Here is a 27,080-nt window from a genome sequence, read left to right on the forward strand (position 1 = left end):
GTTCAGGTGACCTAAATCTATAATTCACCAATGTGGCCTACGTGCCATGGCAGTACAAATGATTATATATGCAAATTGGAATTAGATATCATAGAATCATGATGTCATAGATTTTGAGTCTACACTTCTTAATGTTAAATTTTGAGGATTTCAACGACAGATTTTAACAAGTCAAAGTGCAACTTTTTTTTTTATTAGTACTATCAGTTAACTTGACAACCAGGCAGGATGTTTTACTTTAATTTGTGAAATATTTTACTGACAAATTAAATATTGTCATACTGATCATCAGCTCATAATTGGTCATTGTGACAAAACCTGACTATCTGTCAAACGTACAAAATTCTCATCTGACATGATCCAGATCCAGGCGTCATCTTATTGCAAGTACACGTTTATGCTTGTAAAATTTAAATGTCCACTTAATTTGCATAATGAGCCTTCATTCATTCTCTTTGCCACTCAATCACAGATGGACCTTGACACAGAGCAGAAAGTGGAGGAAACCATTTTTGCTTGTAAATTATATATAATGTTGTCACTTGTTTAATTGTAACATATTTTTTTAGAAACACTCTACAGTATATAAAACATTTAATAGTCACAGATGTCATTTTTTATATATATATGCCACGGGTCGCTTAAAAATGGATGGCGGGCCACAAATGCCCCCCGTGCCATAGTTTGGACACCAGTGACCTTAACATATCTCTCACACATAAAATTTCACTCCACCATAAAAATCAAGACGTCTGACTGAGATTGTGTAATCAAAAGTCAAGGACCAGGATTCATCTATCCCAGAAACACATCTCCGTAAATGTTTGACCCTTCCGCTTTATTGGTGGCCGCCTTGTCGACGAGTTCAGGGAAGTGGGCGCCCACGCGTGCGTTAACGGCCTCCATCACCTCTGCTGGCAGAGACCTCATTTTGTCTTGGTGCTCCTTCAGGGCGTCCTGATTAAGCTACAGACACACAGGTAGAGGTTAAAGGTTACGCTAAAAGGCATATCTCCTCTGAGTGCTGATATGATCATTTTAGTATAGTTTTATGCTGACACATTATACTTTTTAATTCTTCAATTCTTACTGTGGTTGGTTCTTCAATCTCTCAGGTTAATTCATAATGAATCGAGTCACAAGTCAGATCCAGGGTTGGGAGGATTACTTTTAAAATGTATTCCGTTACAGTTACAAGTTATATGCAAAAAAATGTAATAATGTAATCCAAGTACCATCATATTAAAGTAATGTAACTTGATTACTTTTCATTACTTTTGGATTACTCCAATACCGAGTATGCTCACGAAGACAAAATAAAAGTAAATATCACCACAATATATATTCTATACAATGTGCCCCTGCTATTTGCGGGTGATAGGGACCGGGCAGCCTGCAAATAGCAAAAATGCTTGTGTAATTAAAAAGCATGTAGGCTATAGATTGGTTGGTTGGTTGGTTGGTTGGTTGGTTGGTTGGTTGATTGATGAGGATGACGATGTGTGACATCAACTGCAAAACAAACTTTTATCCCAGTCACAAGTTTAGCCGTGTATATGTTGTGTATGATGTTTAAATAGTGAATTGGTGGGAGGAAGATTTGTTTGGAAGGTGTAACTCACATTATGGTTGTAGGCTAATGGGTTAGCTAGCAAGAAGCTACAGCGCGTAGCATGCCGCTGGACTCTTAGCTCAAACTTTCGCTCCGAGTAAGTTCCAGTGAATACCGGTCGCCATTTCCTCCTCCCGTTCGTGAAGCTTTTTCAAACTGCCCGCGTATGGAGGACACGGCTAGTCAGTTTGTTTGTTCCCATCCTCGACATGTAGCAACAATCCCACTCGCGTGCACGCTCGGTCTCGCTCTCTCGCTCTCTCTCTCTTATAGTATAAATTGTAATCCCTCGAAGTAATCCCCATTTTTAATAAATGTACCTGTAATCTGATTACATGTTTTTTTTCCTGTAACTGTAAGGGAATACAGTTAAAAAAAATTTGTAATCTGATTACGTAACGGCTGTAGATGTATTCCGTTACTCCGCAAGCCTGGTCAGATTCCATGAGTTCTCTGACAAGGTGGCAAGTTAGCAGACTGTCACATGAAGACGGCGGACTCATACAAAATATTGCAGACTCCTCATTTGAATTGATCTCTCAATTTCCAAAACACCAGTCCTGGTGAGAAGTGCTCTCCATCTGGCCTTCACGCTGTCGTCATTGTCTAAAAGCTATCCGACACTTGTTTTTTTCTACTTGTAATGTCACTATTCCAAACAAAACTCTGACATCATTTACAGCCGAGGGATTGTTTCGTTCAATCCAAATGTGTCAATACAGCAGCACGCTGATGACTGATCGCGAGCGTGATCAATAACCAAGTTTGTACAGGAAATCCATATTTGTCACGAGGTTCCACTATGAGGACACAAATCTCGCCGGTTGTCACTGGGATGAAAAGAAGCATGCTCACGCAGTGTGAAGCAATTGATTTTAGATGTGTGGGTTTTTGTGAAAGAAAATGAAAAATACAAATTGAGTGATAGAGAGCAACATGAGCTTGAGCTGTGTAAAGGTTACAAAAGCAGGTCAGCATGTACCTGATTAGTGAGAGCCTTGATCTCCTCCAGCGTCGCCGCCTGTTTCATCATCAGACTCTCTTGCTGCATGCTGTACTCACAAGACTGTAAACACAACATGTCAAAAACGAAATTCCAAATTCTCAAAATAAAAAAAACGGAGATCTATCTTTGCTAAAAATGAAGTACATGATACAATAAAACCTCCCTTGGAACAATTTATAACAAATTGAATCGCTAGTCAAGCGGTGACTGGTTGTTGTGTTTTTACTTCAGCTAATGCTAAAAAAAACATGATCCATCTTTTAGCTATTTAGGAAGCTGGTTGTGCCGTTTTGCCTTGTGTTGGTCTTGCATTTGGCTAATAGAACTACATATCCCATGATTCTTAGATGCGGAAGCAGGAAGTAGTTCTAGTTCTGTTGTGACGAAAACATTTATCGAATTAATCGCTATGAGAACCATGTTATTGACATAATGTTAATACAATGCCAATGAATGTTACCATCTAGGACATTACAGGAATTGTTGTTATTTTCAATTAAAAAAAACATTGGTCAATTAACTCATTTGCCCCCAAAAACGTATCAAAATGTTCTATTTAAAATATTGCCATGGTCCCAAAAACGTTTTTTTTTTAATGCTAGAGCATAGGCCTACAGAAGGCTTTGATTCAGTCTCAGACCTGAAGAGAACACTTAAAGCAATGGTAGTTATTACAAAAAAACGGCCAGCAGGTGGCAGAAGAGTATAAGAGATCAACCAACAAGCTCTTTTCCCCATAGTTTTTTAAAACAGATTTGTGAATAATGATGAAACTTAGCTATAATCTAATGCTAATTGCTGCAAAACAGAAACAGATACAAATATATATTTTTTCCTGATGAAAGAAGATACTTTAATCTTTCTTTTAGTAGGCTCTATGTTTTTATAGCAATAGAACACAATAGTCTGTGGGCCTTGCAAAATCAGTCAAAATCCAGTAAAACAGCCGGGAGCGAAGAGGGTTGCTTCACTGAAAATGGCTGTGAGTGAATGAGTGAGCACAGTATTTATCGTAAAATTAAAAAAAAAATACTATTTAATTTCTCGGTAATGTTTTTTTCCCCCTTTTTGTCCAGAGTTGCATTTTATAGTTTATTCCCTAACAGACAAATAGTTGTGCAATTAAGACTAATTTGTGAACATATTTTAATAACAAACAGAAATATTGTGTTTTCACAGTTACAGTGATTTCATGTTATTTCACATTCAGTATATAAGATTATAGTCTATTTTTGAAACTTAAATGATATTTTAAAAATCTAGGAAAAATCTGTCAAATAAAATGAAATAAACATCAAAATTCTGTTTAATTATTATAATTTTTTTATAGGATTTTTTTATTTATTTACAGTGTGGCGTCTGCTGTCTCTCACGTAGCTGGAGTGGGCCTATGTGTGTGTCAATCTGGAGAAAAATGCACCCCTGGGATAAAATCTGCGCATGAGGATCAATACATTTAAGCTTGGGTTATTTACGCAGCCCTAATTGCACACAGCTCGTCAATACTGTAGCTCTGCTGATTAATCATCTTATTTTGTTAGAAATAACTGCCGTAATTAATGAGCTGACGCTGATTCAATGGGACAAAATGAGCTGCTCGACCCTAATGAGTAAAAGTGAGGATGGTTAGAGAGGATGGCTAAAGCACGAAGTTAAGTTGAACCTAAATGCTACGTCTGACTGAATCTTGATGAGCCAACAGAGGAGAGCCATGAGAGGTGAGTCATAGGCCACGCGTGGATTCGACATCTTTTTGGTAAACAGCCTCTGAGTAATGGACCGAGCATGCGGTCAGAAAGACTGCCTGGTACGAACTGTACGTGCATCGGTAAACAACTCGTTGGAGCACGTTTGCAGATGTGTGTGAGGACGACATGCGGAGAGTGATTTTTTTTTTGTTCCTTCAAATCACAAGACCATCTGCCTTCTTGTTACCATAGTTACTATTATGTGTTAGAGGAAGATGAGTGAGCTGTCACGTTTGTTCACATCACACGTCCATGGGGCAGAAAGCATGATCTGTGTTTCTTTTAAAGGCTGAATAGGAAAAAAATTAATTAATCAATTAGCTTTTCTATGGAGTTCAAATTTAGTGCAGTATAAGGAATAAAAAAACAAAAGGCATCTTCTGAAAGACCATTGCAACACATATCAAAAGCACCACATTTTTATTTTATTAATAAGACACACATTTATCGGCATCTACCAATAACAGGAAAGCTTTTTTCCAGAGAATGATTTATTTCATACGGAAGCGTATTGCATTCACTTGAAAAAAAAAGTCCTGTTTTTCTGACAAATTTTTGGGGGGGAGCTTTGTTTTTTTGAGTATTTTGGTTTTTGTTTTATTGAATATTTTCCCCCCTGGTTTTTTGAGTACATTTTTTTCTGTTTTAAAAAATACATATATTTTCCTCTGTTTTTCCGAATATTTTTTTTCGTTTTTTCCGAGTAATTTTTCCGTTTTATAAAAATAATTATTTTTCTGTTTTTCTGAATATTCTTTTTCAGTTTTTCTGAGTATATTTGGAGTTCAGAGGTAAAAAAACATAAAATACTATTATTATTTTTTTTTTATTCTGTTTTTTTAAACTAATTTATTTAATTAGTTTTTCTAAATAATTCCCACCCACCCCCATGTTTTTCTGAGTAATTTTACCTCTTGTTTTTCAGAAATTTTTTTTTTCAGCCTGTTTGGAATATTTTTTGACAGAAAAAAAAAATTCAGTAAAACAGAAAAGAAGATTCAGAAAAACAGGGGAAAAAAACCCTCAAAAAAACAAAGCTCCCCCCAAAAAATTGTCAGAAAAACTGGAGTTTTTTTTTTCTTCAAGTGAATGCAATATGCTTCCGTAATTTCAAAGCACTTACCATGCTTTCAAATTCATCAGGCTCATCCAACAGTTCTGTACTTGTTGCTTTTTTCAGCCTGAGAAGACAATTATTGTTACATCTTTAAATGTCCTCTTTTTTTTTTTTTAAGGTTCTAAAACTCACTTGGCTTTCTGAGGGGAAGATTTGGTCCTCTTTTTGTTCTCTTTGATTTCACTGCAAACACGCCAAAGGAAGAAAAGATCACAGTCGCATTACATTTGTTGAAATGAAAAATGACCTCATAAACCACCTTTTGCCTTAAAACCACTGCTGTGCGTTGGTGACGTGACCTTTTCTTTCGAGTGAAAGGAAAGCTTCAGTGTGTCGTTATAGTGTCAACGCGGCGAGCGAAAGGAGCGCAGCTGAACACTGCTGTTTAAACACCCCCTAGATAATAGTTATCCTGCGATAACCATATGCCATCTGGGGACTTGGCACACACGCACACACACGTGCATAAAAAAACACCCGTCGAGGAACCACAGGGCGATTCATTCATTATTTGAGGTTTTCTCATTACAAGATGTCAGCTGTTTCACCTCACATCACCTCCACCTCACACATTAGCAACACAGGGAGTCTATAATCCCAACACACAGATTAAATAAACTCCGCAGGTCCCAAATGTGTTGCCGGTGAGGACGCACCTTTCCAAGGTCTTCAGTTCGATGCTGTGTCTCTCATTGGCCATCTCCATCAGTTTGGCCAGTCTCTACCACATCACAACAAGAACGTGACATCATGTCAGTGAAGATATGAGAAGGTGTACCTATTATATATACATATATATTAGGGTTGTCCGGTGAACATTTTTTTTATCGTAATTAATTGCATGACTTCAAGAGCTAACTCACGATTAATCACAAAGTTTATATCTGTTCTAAATGTAAAACAACCCCCCCCCCTCACCCCCAAGTTTTCATACTCTTGTTAACATAAAAGTGGGGGGGAAATTAAAGTAATAGAAATATGGCTTCAGGTTTTAGTCATTAACAAAGTAATTTCACAATAATTCATAAAATTGAGTTAAAATTAAAATTATATACTGTACTGTAAAAAAAGTGTGATATAGATTTGTGTTGATGTCATTTTTCTGCCACTAGATGGCATAATTGCATTTGTAAGACGTAGGTGACAGCTCAGTGCATTTTTCTTTTCATATTAAGAGCTATCTAATCTTTAACATGAAATAACTTGTGAAATTCTGTATATTTTTAAAATTGTAAAATACAACTTGACCCCAGTCTCTACAAATTATAAATGCATTATTGTTAAATGTATTACTGCTTAATTTTGACGTGGACGTGTGTCTGCTGCGTTGCGACTGGAATTCCTCCAGCACAGACTTTACAAGGGCGGTCATTAATCACGCGTTAAAAAAAAAAGGTGCCATTAAAGGAACTTTAAATTAACTTAAAATGAATGCACTAATTTTGACACCCCTAATATATGTATATGTTAGTGGAATTTTTGGTGGGGCTGGAATGGACAACTCAAGTCATTGCAATTGTGAATATTTATTTGATAATTGTGTAAATTGAGTTACAAGCTTGTGAACAACACACATTAACTTGTAAGTCAAGGTATCACTGTACGATGTCTATGGACAATTTGGTATTCGCCCACAATTCTTGGTAACAACTAACTTGGTAACCCTAACACACAAAAAAGCCCACCAATAATGTCTCATTGAATTTAGTAGTCCAAACCGCCATCATATGACATCACTGATGACGTCCGCAAATCTTTCTAGTCATTAAAGTAACTTGTGAGTTAAAAGACAAACCTCTGTGGCACACTGCTCTTTCTTCCTCCTCAGCTGCTCACGCTGCTCCGCCCACAGAGCGTGCAGCTCGGCCTGCAGCTTTTGCTTGTGCTCCCGCGCTGTTTCAGGGCTGCAGTCCGACATGCTTCCTCCTCCGACCGGGGATGCGCTGCATAGTGGGAAGAGAATTGAACACATCTCCATCAGTCACTAAATAGAAACATCTATGGAGAGAAGTATTCTTAACAACAATGTTCACTTTGTTATAAGACATATTTTGTAGCAACACATATCAGTACAACTGACTATTTAATTCATTGCATCTCTGCTACAAAAACATACATTAACCATAAAGGGGTGGGCGCACTCGGTCCTCAAGGGCCAGAGTCCTGCAGGTTTTGGATGTTTCCCTTCTCCAACACAGCTGTCAGTTTATATATGATCATCTCATCCGCAAGCTCTGCATAAGCCTGATAATGATCCTGTTGATTGGAATCAGCCGCGTTGGAGCAGGGAAACATCCAAAACCTGCAGGACTCCGGCCCTCGAGGACTGAGTTTGCCCACTGCTGATATAAAGCCTGAACCATGAACTATATAAGAGAAAATTCTGATTCTTTGTTAAAAAAAATAAAACGTAAAAAAAAAAATTGGAAAAGTAATCATTGGTCCTTTTGAACAAACTTTTTTTTGTTGTGGAAAATCAACTTTCACAAATGACTTCTGATTTGTGTAATATTTGAATATTTGATACATCCAGTCACAATGCTCTAAATTTGTACATTTATAGCTGTGAAAAATATAATAATAAACAGACATATCAAACATATTAGTATTTCCAAAAATCAGAAAGAACATTTCCCACTATTAACTCATTCACTGCCATTGATGGCTATAGACGTCAAAAATTCATTTTAACTATTGCTATTAGTTTAAAAAAAATTCCACTTTTGTTAACAAGAGTATGAAAACCGGAGGGGGGGGGGGTTATTTAATTACATTTTAAATATATATATATATTTTTTTAAATAATCTTTTTTCAAATTTAATCGGCAGACGCCCTAATTTTTAATAATCTTTTCTTTTTTTAAATAGTCATTTTTCAAAAAATGAAAAGATTATTAAAAATTAGGTCGTCTGGCGATTAAAAGCTTTAATTGTAATTAATCGCATGACTTCAATAGTTAACTCATGATTAATCACAAATTTTATATCTGTTCTAAATGTACAATAAAAACTTTTTTTCTCGGTTTTCCTACTCTTGTTAACAAAAGTGGAAAATTGTTAAAATAATAGAAATAGTTCAAATGAATTTTTGACGTCTAAAGCCGTCAATGGCAGTGAATGAGTTAATAAATAAAGGTGTCTCTCCTTTCCCAATTGGGGCGATTTTGCAAGGTCACTTCAGGGTTTTAATAGGGAAAAAAATATTATACTCATGAAATAGAGGGCTCAAAATGTCTTGTATTTAATATGATACATTTGGCGTTATAGTTATTGAGAATTATTGGCCAGTCATCTCCATATAATGTTCTCTCACATTTTCACAAATGTACCTATTCACAGTTTTTTGGAACCAACTATTGTCTAAAAATGTTACCTATTTGTTGTTTTTGTGCTCAGGCAGAAGCCGGGTCGAGTATAAAAATCTTTGGCCGCCATCTTGGTTTCAAGGAACTAGGTTGAAGGGGAACGACTAGCTTCATTACTCAGGCCACATAGCTATGTGTCTAATAAAAAAGTAGTGCTTTACCGGCGGTCTTGTGGCAGCCATAGGCAATCCCGAAACGTTTACGTGGATTTTCATTATTTATGGGAGGGCTCGACCCCTAATCCCTTACGAAATGGTACGAATAACGGAGGAACTCATTGCATAGAGCAAAACAACTTTTAAAGCTATGCTGTCAAATTTCACGCAAAATAAATCCCCTCACTCTTTTTTCTTCAGCGAGGCCTTCTTCTTGCAGGCCTTGAAAGCATCTGAATATTTCTGGCTCAGATCCTCTGTTTTTCTCTGATGCTTCTTTTCCACTTCTTTTGTCTCTTTCTCCTGACGCTTGACGACCTTCAGATAGCTCTTGTGCTGCGTCAGTTCGGCAGTCATCACGGTGGTTTCTGCAGCATTAGCAGGCGGCGCTTTTATTGTCGGCAGAGGACACAATGGTTTATAAAAAGTTAACACGTTTGGTTTGCTTCGAATGAATTGCCGGCAAAATATAAAGGACTTACCTTCACCGCCAGCTGCAGATGATTTATCTGACACTGCACATTCCGGTGATGCACTTAATGGGCCGGGCTCTCCTTGAACCTCCTCCTCGACCAGTTCATCATTTGAAATTAGCTCGGAGTTAATCGAGTCACTGCTTGACTCCTCGCTGTCTTTGGTGGTGGTTTCGGGCTGTATGACATCCTCCTCAGGGACGATCTCTTCCCCAGGAAGTGTCTCTGATATTAAACTTCCTGGTTCAACATCCGGAGGAAAGTCTTCAGGTTGCGTTGTGCCTGCTGTGCTCTCTTCTTCAGCGTCTTCACAGGTCGCTTCAGGTGAAGCATCGTGGGATGGTGATTCGCTGACCTCAAGTCTGGGTGCATTTGGTTCAGTAGGCACCTCCGCTGGGAGGCACAGCAGTGATCAGATCTCTTTTTGAAAAATAAGTGACTTTAACTTTTACAAGGGGCATTACCTGCTGGTTCCTTTGCTTTACTCACTTCATTTTGGGGCACAAGAGGCAGCTCATAAGGAGAAATGTAGTCTGAGGATGACTACAAGGGTCCAAAGAAGTCACAGAAGCTCAAAACTCATGAGTGGGCCAGATATGCTAAGCACCATTTCATCAAAGGATGCTTTGACATCGTAAGACGTTTTTTTAAATATGGAAGTGTGGAGCTGCCAATGTGGAGTAAACAACTCGTGAGTATGTTCGAACATACTTTTAGGCTAATGCTACAAACATAGTATATTTTCCCATAATGCCTTAGGGTATTACTTGCGCATGTGTGAGTGAAAAAAAAAAAGGGATTATACATTATACCAATATGTTTGAAAATTAAACCCAAAAAATTATTTATGCGTAACATTTATGATTTATTATAACTGCATTGCCGATTTTGATTTGTCATTTTTTCCTATAATGCAACGGTGTATTGACTTGGTATATATAATATCAAATATGCTATGTTTATAGCATTTAGCCTACAAGTATGTTCGAACATACTCGCGAGTGCGTTCAAACATACTTGTAGGCTAAATGCTATAAACATAGCATATTTTCCCATAATGCCTTGGGGTATTATTTGTGCGCATGTGTAAATGGGAAAAAAACTCTTTCTTTTTTTTAAGGATTTGGCCCACATTATACCAATACGTTTTAAAATTAAATAAGAATAATTATTTATTCATAACATTTATGATTTATTATGTCTGCAGTGCATGCTTTTGGTTCGTCATTTTTTTCCCCATAATGCAATGGGGTATTGGCTTGCGCATGCACAAATATTACCGCGTAGCATTAAGGGAAAATATGCTATGTTTGTATTATTTAGCTTACGTTACGTTTCGAATGTACTCGCAAATATGTTCAAACATTCTCACAAGTACATACGAACATACTTGCACATATGTTTGGACATACTCGCCAGTGAAAAGTGCTTCCGGAATTAAACAGGCTAAAATCATTCAAAAGGGTTGCAGGCCGTGTCAAAAAGTTTTTTTTTTATACATACTGTATATATATGCTGTGGGCCACTAGTAAATGAACAGCGAGCTGCAAATGGCCCCCAGGGCGTAGTTTAGAAACCACTGGGTTAAACCATTGTGTTTATTTTCATGTTGACTTTGTTCCTTCAAGGTTTAAAATGACAAAATTTTCAAATATATTTAAAAATCCAAGTTTCATGAAGATCCATTTGAGAGGCGAATTTTCTAGAAATACTGTACAAACTCATAGGCACCTCTTTTGGGGTCCGTGTCGTCTTCTCCGCGCCCTTTGTAGGGTTGAATAAGGCATCCGTGAAATCTGACACATAAACATTATTGGTGAGGATAAACCCCATCTATCAATGCAATCAAATAAATTTTAAAGCAAGAGCAAAAAAATAAATAATTAATCCACCTGCAAAAGCAGCAGGAATGTAGTCCTTGACCTCAATGTACACAAAGAGTGCCGGCAGAGTGAGCGGCATGTTGCTTTCACTGCGCAGGCAGATGTGATGGAAGCCTGCAGGCACAAACTTCTGTTAAAAGGTAGCTACTCCACTCAGCAAGTTGGCAAAAATCCAGCGGCCTTGAACGCCCCGATTCCGTTTCGGGGCGAATGTAAATCAGCATGCAGATTTCTATGATATCGTTACATTGGACTGACCTGACTGAATAGCGTCGAGGGGAAGGATTCGATGTCCGAGGAATTTGCCATTTTCCTCATAGACCGCCATTCTCAGAGCGGCCATTTCTGGGAGGAGAATCTGTCAACAATATAGGATATTGTAATTGTGGCAACGCAAGCAACACAATTACATTCAACACGCACGAACATGTTAGGTGAACTGACACACACCTTGTCAAAAACAAAAGGCTCCTCATTCCACACTGGGTTAATTGAGTTGGGCGTGGTGGACCACTTGGTGCGATGTTTCTTCTTGGGGTCACCTGGCAGCCCAACGATCTCTACCTCAACTCCAGTTTTTACACTCTTGTCAGACAGAAACTGTCCGGAATAGATCTGGTGAGGAGAAATATTTAAAAAAATAAAAAATTTAATTAAAAATTTAAAAATTAAATATATATATATATATATATATATATATTCTTTTCTTTTTTTGTGGGGGGTAAAAGGGACACATGCATGGACAATAGCAATTTGACACCCCAGAATAAAAAAAAACATATGGTTGTTTTATGTTGCATTTTATTGTTCATCTTTCAAAATATCAGAAGTTATCTGGCTGTTATCACATACCTGTCTATTTATGTTTATTAGGAGCTTGACATTACATAATTTTTATGCAACATCAATGCTTTATCTTCAGTTTAGGAAATGGACAATACACAAGTGCCACATTAACTCATTCACTGCCATAAATTCATTTTATTAAAAATTCGGGGCGTCAGGCGATACATTTTTTTAATCGTAATTAATCGCATTACTTCACCAGTTAACTCACGATTAACCAAAAAATTTTATATTTGTTCTAAGTGTTTTTTCTAGGTTTTCATACTCTTGTTACCAAAAAGTAGAAAAAAATGTTAAACTAATAGAAATAGTTCAAATGAATTTTTGACGTTTATAGCCGTCAATGGCAGTGAATGAGTTAATAGTTTGAACAGTGTAAATGATTGCGCCATTAAGAATCCTATAACGATTTGTTATTGCTTTGATTCCACCTGAAAATTATGTTTAAAGACTGCTTGAAGCATTGTTTTTGTTACAGATAACACCCATCAAGCAGCAAAAGATAAACATTTAGATTGATTCAAAATATTACTAAACAGTCAGACTGACTAAGATCTTAAATAGTGGCTACTAATTTGCATGTTCATTTACTGAACAGATTGCTAATGCACACTCTTAGCAGCAGGTGTGGAAGAGTTGAAGACAATTGAAGAGTATTTTGCGCTTTATGTAACTTCAATGGTTTGCACCATGGAACATTTGGGAGAGGAAGTTTAAGTTAAGTCATCTTTATTTATATAGTGAAGGAAATGGACGTGTCAGTGGAACACAAGCGAATGAAAAGAAATCTATCGTGCCAATAATTTTGGGGCGCTAGCATAAAAGCCATGTCTTGTTTGATTTAACTCTCCTCCGTCCGTACGTGTGAATTGAATGAATGCATTTTAAATTTGGGCCAGCACACCCGAAAAATGGCTCTGGGAGAGTCTAGCGCCAATTGTCACAGTGTGCTGAGTTGAGAGTTCTCCTTTACTCTAGGTGGTATGAGTTAACAAGTCAGTCCTTAGATTAATGAGTACCACCCAAAAAAAATATCCAAATAGCACCATAATGAACACCATTAAAACGCAGTGGACCTACTAACAAGACAGGTTTTATTCTTAAAAAAGTATGTTGAATATTATTGTAAGCTGCTATTGACCAAGGTTATAAAAGCTTTGGATTTTTCATTCACTTTTTTTTTATTCATTTAGTTTTAATTAACCGTTTATAGCAATTTTGCTAGTTTTTATTCCATTTTTGATGCTTGATGTTTGTTAAGTTTTTATTAGTTTTAGTATTAGTTTTAGCTTCTTCTTTTTTTAAACATGAGTGCAAGATTTAAAAAAAAATCACCAAGTACTGTGTAATAATTTTAAATGTTTTAAGTGTCCCAAAGACGTATTTATACATTTTATTTTATTTTTTATGCTCGAGCATACAGAAGGCTTTGATGCAGCCCCTCAGCTGCAGAGAATGGTTGAAGAAATGGTACTTATAATAAAAACGGCCAGAAGGTGGCAGCAGAGTATAAGAGATCAACCAGGGCCATGTTGCAACAACGCTCATTTACTCACATTTATAAACAGATTTATAAATAATGATGAAACTTAGCTATATTCTAATGCTAATTGAAGCATTGAACAGATAGAAATACCCTTTTTTTTCCTGATGAAAGAAAAGACTCTAATCGTTTATTTTCTCTTTTGGTAGGTTCCATGTTTTTATAGCAATAGAACACAATATTCTGTGGGATTTGCAAAATCAGTCAAAAGAAAAAAAGAAAATGGCTGGGAGTGAATGAGTTAATCTTTCTTGTTCTTGTAAGTACTGCAATACTGAAATGAATACATTTAATTTATATATATATATATACTATTTAAATATTGACAAGTACCGACACCAGGTATCGGTATCAAGCCAATACCAGGCCTTATTTCAAGGTATCAGTACTTGCGATGCCGCCCTCTTGTGGACATTTCATGATCGGGAAGTACAAATTACAAATCAGTATTTGGTGTCGGTATCGGTGATTACTCAGGAGTATCTTCAGAAAAAAAAGTGTGATCAAACATGCCTAATAATCTTAATTGACAAAGACAAAAACAAATGTATTTTTGTTTTTTTGTTTTTTTTAGTTTTATAAAGATAAAATGGTGTTTATTTTTCTACTTTTTTTATAGCATTTGTTTTGTTTTTCATTAGTGAACATGTTTTTTATTTATTTATTTTTTTCCATTAGTTTTCATTATATTAACCTTGATCGTGATGTGTCATTTGAACATTTGTACTCTGCTGAAATATAGTAAGTTAAAAAAACAACAACACTGTACTTAAATAATGATAATATAATATTAAGGCCCTGAGTGCTCACTGCTTGGCGAGGCTGTAAACCTGCCTTAATGGTCAGCGTGATTGCCACAACGGTGTCGACCCTGTCGCAGAAAGGGTCAAACTTCTTGTCGCCGCGCCGCAGCACGTCGTGCTTGAGGAGGAAGCCCGTCCTGCCGTTGAATTCGAACAGAGCCATGTTCAGCTGCATGGGGAAGTCTGAAAAGACACACGACGGCCTCTTTAGCAGAGCACATAAGAGTGTTGAGAAGGTGCAACACTGACCTGCTGTGGTGGAAGACAAGAAAGTCTGACAGCTAACTTGGATTCTCTTTTTCTACCAAATTAACGTTTCTTACCCATTGTCTGATAGTTGAGCGCCACCATCTGGCAGCCGACATTCCAAAAGGGCTGGGGGCTGAAATTGGATGAGTCCATTCTTGTTCCTTTAGGGTAAATCCTGCTCATTTGCCTTTTATTATATCTGACAGTAACAGGGTTAAAGAATAATGGAATTTCATTTTGTATTTATAATATTTAATACTAAAAAGCTCTCCGCGTTTTGTGTCATTGTTCGTCTTTTGCAACATGAAAAGATACTCAACAAATTCAACTGCAGTCTTGGCAATCATAGCTTCCCCTTTGGTCTCCACAAAAGATGAGATGACATAACTCTTGTTCTTCTCTATAAAAAAAAAGTGGAGAGCAAATTGTCATTACAGTATATTTGTTTATCAGTTAACGCACAAAACATAATATTCAAACAAATACTCCTGGCATTGTCAAAAGAGATGAATTTGTTCGGCTGGATGTAGTTGACCAACAACGACATCGCCTCGTATGCTGTGACTTCCTGTCCAGCTGTGCCCTGCGACAGATTGACAGGAAATTAAACGGATATTTTCCCGCACGACAGGCGTGATCCATTTCCAGAGCAGCATGCTGGCCATGTTATCGACATTTCCTACCTCATCGCAGGTCTTCATTTTTTCTTCATCCTGTTCCTCTGCGTCCTCTTGGTCCTCGTTGTCTTCCACGGCAATATCCCCGTCTGATCAAATCATCATATTAAACATGTTGGGTTGCATCCAAGCAAGAGGGGCAGAGATTGAATTGAGTTTGTGGGATTAGTTTTAGTCACCCTGGTTGTCCAGATTGGTGGAGGGGACAGGATCTTCGGAAAGTGGGTCAGTTGTCATCTGCTCACTGGATGCTGTGCTGTTCCTCTTGGTTGTCTGGTTTGCGTTCTCATGGCTTCCCTTCTTGTTCTTGATCAAAATCTTGCCCATGAGCTCAGATGGGCTTGGGATCTGCTGGCCTGGCTTCATCTTATTATTTAATACAGAGCAAGGACAAGAGGAATTCTATATCAATGGCTCTCATATGGAACCAAAATCTTAGAGAGTGGTTAGATTGTCTTTGGGATTGAGCACTTTTGGGTGTGGCATTTCAGAATCCATTTTATTTTCACTTTGTTTCAAAATATATAATATTACAATATTTTTAAGATGCTGTTATCAGGTTTATTTATTTGTTTATTCTTCTTTTTTTTCTTTAGGAGTCTGCGTTGATCCTGTCTGCCTGCACTTCAACCAAATCCACCAAATATTGTGTTACACCACCTGCGCCGCCATTTAGACCTGCTTTTTGAGAGTCTAAAACCAAGTCTACTTTTAGTCATCAAAGTGCGAGACGCCATCTTCATCTGAATGCCCAGAGAGGCTCAATGTGGTCCCAAATATGTCATCTAGATTTACCCCAGCATCAAAAGGAAGACGTTTACGTTTTTAATGTCGAACGCATGGGCAGCCGTTTACGAAAATAGGGCTGTTTTTTTCTTGACTTGAACTGCTACACAACTTATTCGATAAATAGCCAAAGGATTATGTAAGGCCTTAAAAGTTATGCACAACGATGACTGACAAATGCATACACTGAACATCTGGCAATTACTAGTGACTCAGCATTTTTATATGCTCCTGACTGGGTTTCTATAGTGGTGGTGATAAGAGGTGGATTAAATTGGGTAATTCCCCACTGAGTGCCCAGAAAACAAAATGCACGGCCCCGCCACTGGGCACAGCTGATGTCCAACTAATGCACTGCCATAAAAAAAAAATGCTTAACTGATATACAACTGCCGTGGTGCAGCACTAGAGCACTTACAGGGTATTTGTCCAAAGGCTCTGTCAGCAGGGCATTACCAAATATGGTTTTGCAGTAGTTGGCCATCTTCTCCTGCTGCTTCACTCTAGAACCAAACACAAAAACACGTGCCGCTATCTGCTTTGCCAACAAGCACTCACTAAGTCAGAATCTTCAGACACTAGCATCAGGTTTCCATGCAGGATAATAAAATGACAACGGGGTTCATTCAACAGAATGAGTTGATGGAAAAACTCTTACGAGTCAACATGATTCTCGAAGGAAAGGATAAGTGGATACTGTGAGGTCTTGAAGGCGCTCTCAGCAATGGCCTCAATCACATCCTGTTGAGCATCGCAAAAAACTTATTTTATTTTTCATTTGACCTTGATGGGGGTAGAGCAGGCTTGAAAATACAATACAGTAACACAAACACATGAGATGAGAGGTCAAAAGGGATTATTTGGTCAGGAAGCAAACATTAGTATGGCTCTGTCGGAACTGGACAGATGTGCTCAATTGGACCTTTGGTCTGAGAAGCTGCTGTCGCTGCTGCCCTTAAATGGAAGTGTTGATTGCAGGAGCATGATGCAGTGTTGCTCTTTGCTTAGTTTAACGTGACTACTGTAGATGATCTTGACGGTTTTCATTCATTTCTTATCTTGTCAAGAAGAACAACAATCTAAATTTAAACGCCTGTTCAGACCATGTCTAAAACTGGCGCAGAGTAGACAGCTAGTCTAATGTGATGTATTTCGTTTGCGGGAAGCAAACCTTATCAATAAATGTTTTGTTTTTTTTCTTTCTGAAGTGAAGGCCATCAAGAGTCTAGTGTGTACTAGACTATCGCACCACTTAGGAGCCATTTTGATTGGCCGTGATTTAAGTTAGCTGTGACTGGCGGCCTGCATTCATCTGCAAAATTACCAATATCGGGTCTAACCTACCTCCATGCAGAGTGTGATCGAGAAAATATAGATTATTTTTATTTTTATTTTCATTTTCATTTTCATTTTCATTTTCATTTTCATTTTCATTTTCATTTTCATTTTCATTTTCATTTTTATTTTTATTTTTATTTTTATTTTTATTTTTATTTTTATTTTTATTTTTATTTTTATTTTTATTTTTATTTGTTTTATTATTATTATTATTATTTAATTATTTAATTTTTTTTAATTTTTTTTTATTATAGAGCCCTTAGTGTCTGGTGACATAATCACATCATAAGATAAAAACACAAACTCTCAACAACAACAAAAAGATAAAAACACATTTTACATTTTACGTTTCACTTCCATTTTACATTTTGTTGTTTAAATGCACAGTAAGCATGAGACATGTACCTTAAAAAGGATCTCGGTGGTCATGGTAAAGCCATGTGTAATGATGGGCTCTTCCTCTGGAGGTTTCCCCTTCCAGCAGTCAAGTTCCAGACAACGACAGCCCGACAACAGACACTGGCGGTACATCTCCGGGGAGGACACGCCGGAAAACTGGCCAGCTGTGGAAAAGCAGTCGTGAAGATCGAATGTTGTTGTTGTTAATTATTCAATCATTAAGACATGTGACCTGTTAGGTATGTGTTGTGGGAAGACTTAATGAAGTAATGAGGTAGGGGCTGGGTCATGTCCTGACACTTGGCCAGCCTGTCCTGCATGACCACTGACGTCTCAGGACCCATCAGGAAGGACAAGAAGGTTTCTGGGGTAATGAGACCTGCAGATTATCGAGACCTTTAAAGGACTATACTTGAAAATACTTCACAAGATTGTCCAACTCGGCGCCTTTAACAACATCACCTCTGTTACAGTTAGTGTTGCAGGGTTCATATTTGACCATTAAAGCTTTGATCTGGTCCTGCCGTAGTCGCGGAAACAGCTCCTCATTGAGCCGGGAGTCCCTCTGCTTCTCGTTGAGAAACTTGGTGAAGTTCTCCCTCGTCATGGTGGGTTTGTTGGAACTGGAGGGCAATCAGGAGCAAATTCCTCACATATTGCACAATGCGTTCACGTCATCGCCATTCAGCCATGTCAACTTTTCTACTATTTAAATTCATTATATAAATGGAAATGTTATGACACCGTTCTAGCCACCCCCCCCCCCAAAAAATGAGACAAATATTTGTCTTTTTAAATAAAGAAAATAGCACAATAAAACATTGCTCTTAAAATCATAGATTGATAACAAGTTTGTACATCATTATTTAATGCTTATATTCAATCCATTGTGACGCTCCTTTGGGTGTGTTATAACACCGCAACTGTTGATGCTAATTGTTAGCCCATCAATAGAATTTTTCTTTTTGTTAGCATTAAGCTAATCTGGTCATTCCAAAGGCAATTTTTTAAATACACAACATGTATTTTTTTACTTTTACACTAGACCTCAAACTGGAATGGCGTTAAACAGCTAGAAGCCTCTTAAAAAATATTTTTTTTTTTAATTAAAAATAATTTGTCACTATCTGCCAAACTGCTGGCTTGCTGTGAAGTGAGCTTATTTGGGTTCACTGACCAATGCAGTCCATGAATCTGAAATTTGCACTCACAAGTCATATAAAAAATACAAATAATAATAATAATAATAATAATAAAATAATAAATAAATAAATAAATAAATAAATAAATAAATAAATAAATAAATAAATAAATAAATAAATAAAAATGACTCTATGACTGCTTGTAAGTCATGCCACTCTTATCTCAAGGCACCACTGCATTTAGTTCCCTCTTTTTGTCAAGTTCAAGACATTTTTCATTGGTGTGGCCAGGAATGTCTTCACTGAGCGGTGGCCGTGGGTGGGCCCAGACACATAGCTCCGCCCCTGCTTTTCATTAACTCTGTCTCTGTGTACTGTGGTGCCCTGTAGGTCATATCACTTGTCATTTCTAGTCTCGGTTGTGGCGGTTAGACTGTCACACTCACACACATATGGAAAAAAAAAACCTCACAAAATACAGTACAGTAGGAGCACCCTTGGAAGATAAATTTTCCCTTCAAATATCAAATGTTATACTATCAATATAACGATGAAAAAAATTCAGGATTGCTTTGGGCTAACTCACTAAGAAGTGAAGATTTCGTAGATTTCAGGGCGAGGACAGAGATTTGCCAAGAAGGCCTTGAAAGATGATTCCGTGAAGACGTCAGGCTTCATACTGTCAAACTGTAACAAATCCACAAAACATGTAAGCTATCGATATAAGTCATGGGTGATATCAAAACGTTGCAAGTTTGAACATTTTAACCTTTCCTTTGGGCAGGTGAGCTGCCGCCAGTGCGCTTTCCACTCTCTTCTTATCAGCAGGGAACATCTTGTAAATACTGAGAAATACACACAATATTGACACATTAACCAATGTTAGGCACAATCCCCAAACACTGCAAGTGAGTGGTTAACCTACTTTTTCACGGGTATCTTGCCATCTTTGTTGGTCTGGAGACAAATCCGAACGTAGCTAAAGTATTGCACATAATAACGAATTAAAAGTGAATATTGTGAGATTCATTCATCCGGATAAAAGCTCACACAGGATTTCCACTCACCATTTGTCCAGGAAGATTTGTCTGCAGGCATTATTTCTTGCAGCATTGTAGGCAATGGCAAGAATGTCAGTCGCCCAATTCTGTTGTACATTTAATCAGAGTGATATCCGAGTTTGCAACGTCATCACGTTTCACGAGCAACATTAAAAGCATGTGAAGTGACAATTATGTCATGTTCATAATTTTTTCCCTCATAAAGAAACCCTTTGGAATTATAGGAATATTACCATTAAAAATACATTTTTATACAATAAAGTTTGTGTATAATTTATGTTTCGGATTTATTTGAACGCAACGGAAATATTTATAATTATGAAAAATTTCTAACAACGAAATGCGAGTTGATGAGATGTCATCTGATGTATCAAGATATAAAAACTCAAACACCTGCTCTTAAGATCAGAGGCATTGATATATTCAGTAAAAATTGTACAAATAAGCATGTTAGAAATACACTGTGTTGCAATAATAAAATTTCTTCTCAGGGAGAATTTTACTGGAACGCAGAAATAAATTACATAAATTGTAATAGAACGTGATTATGCCCTTTTCAATTCTGGATTTCAAATAAAATAAGAGAGCTTCAATTGAATATATTACATAACATTTATCCTTGTAATAGTTCACTGACATAGATACTAAACCACCTTCCGTGGAAAATAATCTGAAACGGTTTTGCATTTATTTTATAATTGTCCTGTATCGTCAAAATTGGGGGGGGGGGGGGGGGGGTGAAAAATCTGTGTGTGAGAAAACTGGACAAGTCATTACAATGGACCTAAATGGATTTCATTCATGATAACAAATCTTTAGCCTTTTATTTTATTTTATTAATCTTATGCTCCTATTTGGCAAATTGTATTTGCATAAAATAAGGATTTCCAAATCCCTTCCAAATTTTGATATATTTCTTGCAAAATTGTTTTGTACATTAATTCCTTGAAGTTGACAAGAAACAAGAAAAGTACTTCTACATTGAAAATCCTTAGTGAATTATCATTAGTTGACCTCAATAGAATTATTATTTTTTTTATGCCTCCTTATCTTTATTGTTTAGTTTCGGGTTTTGTCATATATCGAATTGTTGTTTGATTTTTTTCAATAATTTTGAATGTTAATAAGCAAAGATGGAAACTTTGAATTGATGTCTGATGTCTCAATGCTGTGATTGTTAAAAGCAGAGTTTCAATTAAAAAAAAGAAAAAAGAAAGGAAAAAAAAGCATGTGAAGTGACAGAAACTCGCCACAAGAGGGCATTGGCATAATAGCAAGCCAGGAAATGAGATTAGTGCATGGGGAGTTTGAACAAATAGCAATTGTGATTTCATTACTGTTGATAAAAGGCGGATATTGCATTCATAAAGTCTAATAAAGACCACAAACGGATAGAGAGAAGCTCCATTGTTGTCACCGCAATGGATCAGCGACAAGAACCCAACATTGTAAACATGTGGAGGAAGCAAATGGTGCCAATAAAGCAGCCTGTGCTTTATTACCTGTGTCACTTTATCCTTGGAGGCAAAGAAGTTATGATAGGTCAGGTTGACGGTGTCAAGACCAGAAACAACAGTCAGCGTTTTGGCCAAGTGGTTACTGTCTGGGAAATCGAGGTTAAACACGTTTCGGACCTTTGGGTGCTGTGGAGGTAGAAATAAAATTGGTTACAATAAGATGTGGTGAAGGTAAAGGTAATTGTCACGTTTACAATGTACTTTTTTTTTTCCTGATCGATATTTACAACCTAAATTCTCATACAGTAAGTGCACCATTGAAATTGTATTAACAGTCTATTGTTTTCATTTTGTAATATTTCTCTTGGCTGCACTGCTTGTAGCCACTACGGTTTGCATTTTTGTCATGCTATTAGATATAAGTTGATTCGGAGCTATTCCAGATGAGAGATGTGGCAGAGTTCCGTTGTGTTATATTGTATTTTTGTAAACTACTGATGTTTTGTTTTTGTTTTTTCAATAATTACAACGTGGTAGTGGTGGCATTAATCCGGATAAATGCACTACCTGCCAATTGAACTGTACTGCAATAAAGTGTAACAATGACCACTGAACTGTAAATGGGATTTATATTGACATAACATATAGAGACAAATGCTGTAAGGGGTGGGCGAGTACTGATACCAGGAATCGGTATCGGGCCAAAGGTACCGGTACTCACAATGTCGGCTGGTACTGATATTAGCTGCCCTTTTGGGGCCATTTTATGAAAGGGAAATGCTATATTGGGATCTATATAGGTCTTTCTTTCAAATTATCCATAACATCATTGTTTTTTTTTTTTTGATTAAGCAGTTTTATGTATCAAAAGTACTAGTGGTATCAATACTGGGCATCAGTATCGATGGCGGAATCAAACATCTCTCAATGCTGTACAAGTGTTTCTGTCCTAACTGCAATTAGTCAATGGAACAAAAAAAGCCAATTATAAAAATAAATAATAATAAATAATAAAAAATAAATAAGTACATTGAATTAAATTAAAAAATCCTCATCATCATCATCAAGAATGAGTGATTTATTTGTGTTTTTATTTGTTTTTTTATATATATTACTAAATTTATCTGACAATCTTACATGTTATGCAAAACATTTTGTGTAAATTTGAACATTTAATGGCAACATTTGATGACATTATGAATGGATCGTGTTCATTTCCAGTGGAACATTTTTTGGGAGGTTGTCCTGTGTCCCATGAAAAAAAAAAAATAATAATAATAATAAATTGCAGTGATTGAACACCTGGGTGCACAATAATTTGCAACATGCAAATTTGCTCACCGCGACATGCAAACAGGGAACGCACACACTCACACTCACACACGCGCACAAACAAGCACGTAGGCATATGGACTATATGCCACGGAGGAGGCGGGACTTCCGACTTCTGGGTTTTCACCCATCAACTTTGTTTCTGTTTCCGGTTTGCGACGTGTGGGCCGCGTCCCAGTACTTGCGCTTCCCCCTTTGTGCCCCTCGGTTGCGCGTTCCCGTCGACGGGTGAGAGGCTGCGAGTGTGCAGTGTCTGTCTCAGTGTCCGAAGCATTTCAGATAGCAGAGACCCCCTTCCCGCCGATGCGCGGGAGCGCACGGTTGGGGGGCGCAGGGGTGGGGGTGCAAGTGTTGGAACGCTGCCAGCAGTGGCCAGAAACGGGGGCTGATGTGTAAAACCCGGAAGTCCGTGTCATCTACCCCATTATATGCACAGCCACACACACGATTAGGATGCATGTGAAGATATTGATGCAAGCCACTCCCCCCCCCCCACCCCCCACCCCTCAGATTTCACCTCTCACTGAACCCTGTGAGAAAGACAAAGATGGCCGCTCACTGCTACACTCTGCGGAGGCCAAGTGATGAATAAAAAGGAGCCGGGATCCCAAACCATTTTCTCTTGATCTAGAAACAAAAAGATGCTGACACGCTCTTTAAGTCTCCCTCGAAAGGATGACTCAGCACGAGCTGTGTGTTTATGTTGGTGCGTGTGCACCTGTTTCTACTGACGGAGGGCCAGGTTCATGTGGCCAGTGCCATATTTGCAATGCAAATATGTTTCTCATACTGATGGGGCTTGAGAGACTCATTTGCATACCTGCAGATGTTATATAAAAAAATCAAAAAAAATACCATAAATAAATAATACTTACTTTTGGAAGTTTTGCATATTTTCTTGTTCTGGTATCTCTGATGGTAGCAACATCCAAGAACGCCGTCTCCTAGAAACAAGAAGCAGACAGTCATCTCCATTGCAGAATTCAAGACGTAGGCGCACATCCAAATATGGACCAAGACTGGAGAAAAAAAATAACTTGACTTTGATTAGCAAACAACAGCTCACTATTTTGTGTGCGCGATGGGATTGTGCTGCTCTTTTACACAATAGAGTGCCAACATGGCTGAGCTCCGAGACACGAGGCGAGCGTGCGTTTGATTTTTTTCTGGATTTATGATGTGGTGTGCAACAAAATTTGCCTCGTTGTGAGAGGTAGCGAGAGAGAAGCGCCAAAGACAAATCGTCCTCCTCTCCGGCGAGTGCATCGCAAAGTGCAGCAGGATGGCGTGCTGGAATCAGTACCAATCAATAACCTCCACAAGCAGCTGGCACAGCCAGAGGCAGTGCGGCTCTCAGCTTTCTCGCAGTTCTCATGCATCCGGCGCCACTTTCACATATCGCATGTTAAACACTTGCCTCGTGCGCTAAATAAAACACAGCATAGTCGTTCCTGTATTTTATGACCTTGCTTTGGTTCATCCAGTAGAGGTAAAAGCCTTTCGCATCCATCTTCATGGTGACAGGGACAGTCTTGGTGGAGTCCTTGTTGGAGACATGTTTTGATAGAACAACAACTTGATGTTAATGTGCTCATTTTAGTCCTTCGGGTACCATATTTGGTCATTTAGATGAACCAGGAAGTATACTGGGGTCTTAGAACAATGTGATCTTTACAAGCTAGTAGAAAATACCGTAAAATCCCGTGAATAATACTCCTTCAAAATCGAGGCGGGTATATTATACAAATAAATAACTGACATTTTTTACTTTACACTCATTTTTAACCCATTTCATACACAAAGTAACTTATGCTGCATTCAAGGATGGTTCGGAAGTCGGACTTTTCCGAGTTCAAACCAGGAAGTGTGTACGGGAACGGCCCATTGAACTCGGAAATTCCGCTTGCGAAGTCGAGAAAAAAAAGGACCCCGACTTCACCGACGGGCTACAAGTGACGTCACTCTGCCATGGCGACCCCTTTGGAAACAGATCGTGAATGGTAACAATTTACTCGAGTATAAAACTAGATAGCTTTCTTTATTCATAAATATTCAACATACGTGACAGTATGCCGCTATCTCCCTGCATGAAATTATTCGGTGAACTACTGAACTGTATAGAATGTTTACAGAATAAGATAAAAACAAGAAATGAAGCAAAATTGCATGAAGGCAAGTTTGCTGGAGGTCAAAATGAGTTTCGAGGACCAAAATAAAAAAACTATTGATCACTATCTGCCATTTTGGTTGTTTACTTTCACCTCGAACGCTTTCAGGTCAGAACTGGGAAAAAACAATTTGGATATGTCCGACTTCTGACCACCCTTGAATGCAACATAAATATGCTTTAAAAAGCGCTGCATTTAAAAGTAGAAAAGGATTAGGGTCAGTGAAGAGAGAAAAAAAACAAGTTTGACAGAATCCTCACTTTAAAGTCCAAATTCTCACTTTAAAGTCAGAATTCTGAGAATAAAGTCAGAATTCTCTCTTTAAAGGTCAGGATTTGGCAGGATTCTGACTTTATTCTCGGAATTCTGACTTTAAAGTCTGAATTCTCAATTTAATCTCAGAATTCTGACTTTATTCTCAGAATTCTCACTTTAAAGTCAGAATTCTGAGAATAAAGTGAGAATCCTGCCAAACTTGTTTTTTTCTCTCTTCACTGACTCTAATCCTCTTCCGTATAAAAGCAGGTACAAAAAGTGTAAAAGAGATTTAAAGGCAATGTAAAAATAAAAAAAAGGCTTACTAAAATTACTAAAAGAATATACAGTGCAAGAAATACAATTTTCAAAAACATAATTTAAAAAATATATTTTGAATGATCTTAATTATAGGCATTGGAAAAGCACATAGTTTTGAACCTGGATTTAAAAGTATTTAGACTTTATTGGTATGTTTTGAATGCACTTTGATAATTAAGAATACCAGCAAATCAGAGGGTTGTATTAAAAGTACAGACAAAAAAAATGCTTTTTATGGGTACTTTTGTGGAGGTGCGAGTTTTATGCTGTAATATAAAACACAAGGAAATCCCAATGTATCATGGTCGAGAATTAACATTAAAGTTAATTAAATTAAATTCATCCAAAAATGTGCACCACACTACACTTTTAGGACACTGTGATTTTGCCCTCATTGGCAATTTTAGAAAGATAAGTAATAACAGATGAAATATTTTTATTTTAACATCCAGATCATTTTTCTAAATATGCAGCTAACGTAAAAGTTAGCATGTAATGTAAAGGAAAGAGTATTTCAAAGAGTTCAACTCAAAAGTGCAATTCTCTTTAAATATTTACTCACCTCTGACCACTTTGTAAATCTTTCTCCTTTAACCATATAATCTTTGACCACTGGGGAATCCAGAAAGTACCTTTTCTTATTCATTGTCTCTTTGTAGTGACTTTGCAGTCCACTGTTGTTTAGGCTATAATGTATATGTTTAATCTGCAAAAGCCACGTCGCTGTACTCCTCTCCGCTGACTCACTGACTTGGAAAGAAGTCGTGAAGTGAAGCGCAGTCGATGGACACAGAGAAGCCACACGGCGAATATGAATTGCAAATTAAGTTAACACAAGTCAACGCATGCTGTTTGTGCACTTCATTGAGGAGCCCAGTACTTTTGTCGTGCTTACTGATGGCTCATGTTTTGAATATTTTACACCTGGCTGATTATTGCAACCGCCTGAGTTCTCAGTACAATTTGATGTTGTTGTACGCCACGAAAGTAAAAATATTATTAAAATCACACTTCAGTACAACTCGTTGATTAGATTATGCATACCTAATGTTGTGTCAAGCAAGTGCATTTTTAGGGCCCCATTTGGGTTGAACACAAATGGAATCTACAGATTTAAGCCCCTGTGCTATATACACTAAGAAAAGTTGGGTAAAAAAAAAGTAAATTTTTTTTTTAGTTTCAACCTAGCTACTGGGTTATTATAGCACCATCCCAACAGTAATTAAATTGACCCAGCAGGGATGTTGGGTCAACTCAACACTAAATAAACTTTTTTGTTGTTGCTGATAAACTGTATAAACTGGTGTCTACAAATGCTGTCTACATTAAGGGTGTGCCCAAAAA

The 27,080-nt window shown here is 37.5% G+C and overlaps 1 protein-coding gene across 2 annotated transcripts; it reads right to left on the reverse strand.

The window, feature by feature from the left end:
* Positions 1-266: 266 nt before the first annotated feature.
* plcb2 (phospholipase C, beta 2) lies at positions 267-26,473 on the reverse strand. 2 transcript variants are annotated; one of them, XM_086095379.1, is made up of 32 exons: positions 26,299-26,473; positions 24,458-24,535; positions 23,868-23,936; positions 21,706-21,846; positions 20,210-20,289; positions 20,068-20,121; positions 19,912-19,987; positions 19,729-19,829; positions 18,463-18,623; positions 18,233-18,379; positions 18,007-18,164; positions 16,922-17,004; positions 16,682-16,766; positions 15,657-15,843; positions 15,484-15,566; positions 15,287-15,383; positions 15,116-15,200; positions 14,875-14,999; positions 14,583-14,734; positions 11,810-11,974; positions 11,618-11,717; positions 11,369-11,473; positions 11,208-11,272; positions 9,941-10,019; positions 9,486-9,869; positions 9,191-9,371; positions 7,279-7,426; positions 6,140-6,204; positions 5,616-5,666; positions 5,490-5,547; positions 2,595-2,678; positions 267-966 (listed from the first exon to the last, which is right to left on the reverse strand). In XM_086095379.1, exons 1-32 carry the CDS (start codon positions 26,380-26,382, stop codon positions 796-798), a joined length of 3,702 nt encoding a protein of 1,233 aa, XP_085951505.1. In that variant the 5' UTR covers positions 26,383-26,473; the 3' UTR covers positions 267-795. The 2 variants fall into 2 exon arrangements, with proteins under 2 accessions (XP_085951505.1, XP_085951504.1); XM_086095378.1 differs by having other exon boundaries at positions 9,191-9,392.
* Positions 26,474-27,080: the final 607 nt, after the last annotated feature.

Source organism: Leptonotus elevatus, chromosome 14, assembly GCF_054856555.1.
Source record: "Leptonotus elevatus isolate MCC_2025b chromosome 14, RoL_Lele_1.0, whole genome shotgun sequence".
NCBI lineage: Eukaryota > Metazoa > Chordata > Actinopteri > Syngnathiformes > Syngnathidae > Leptonotus > Leptonotus elevatus.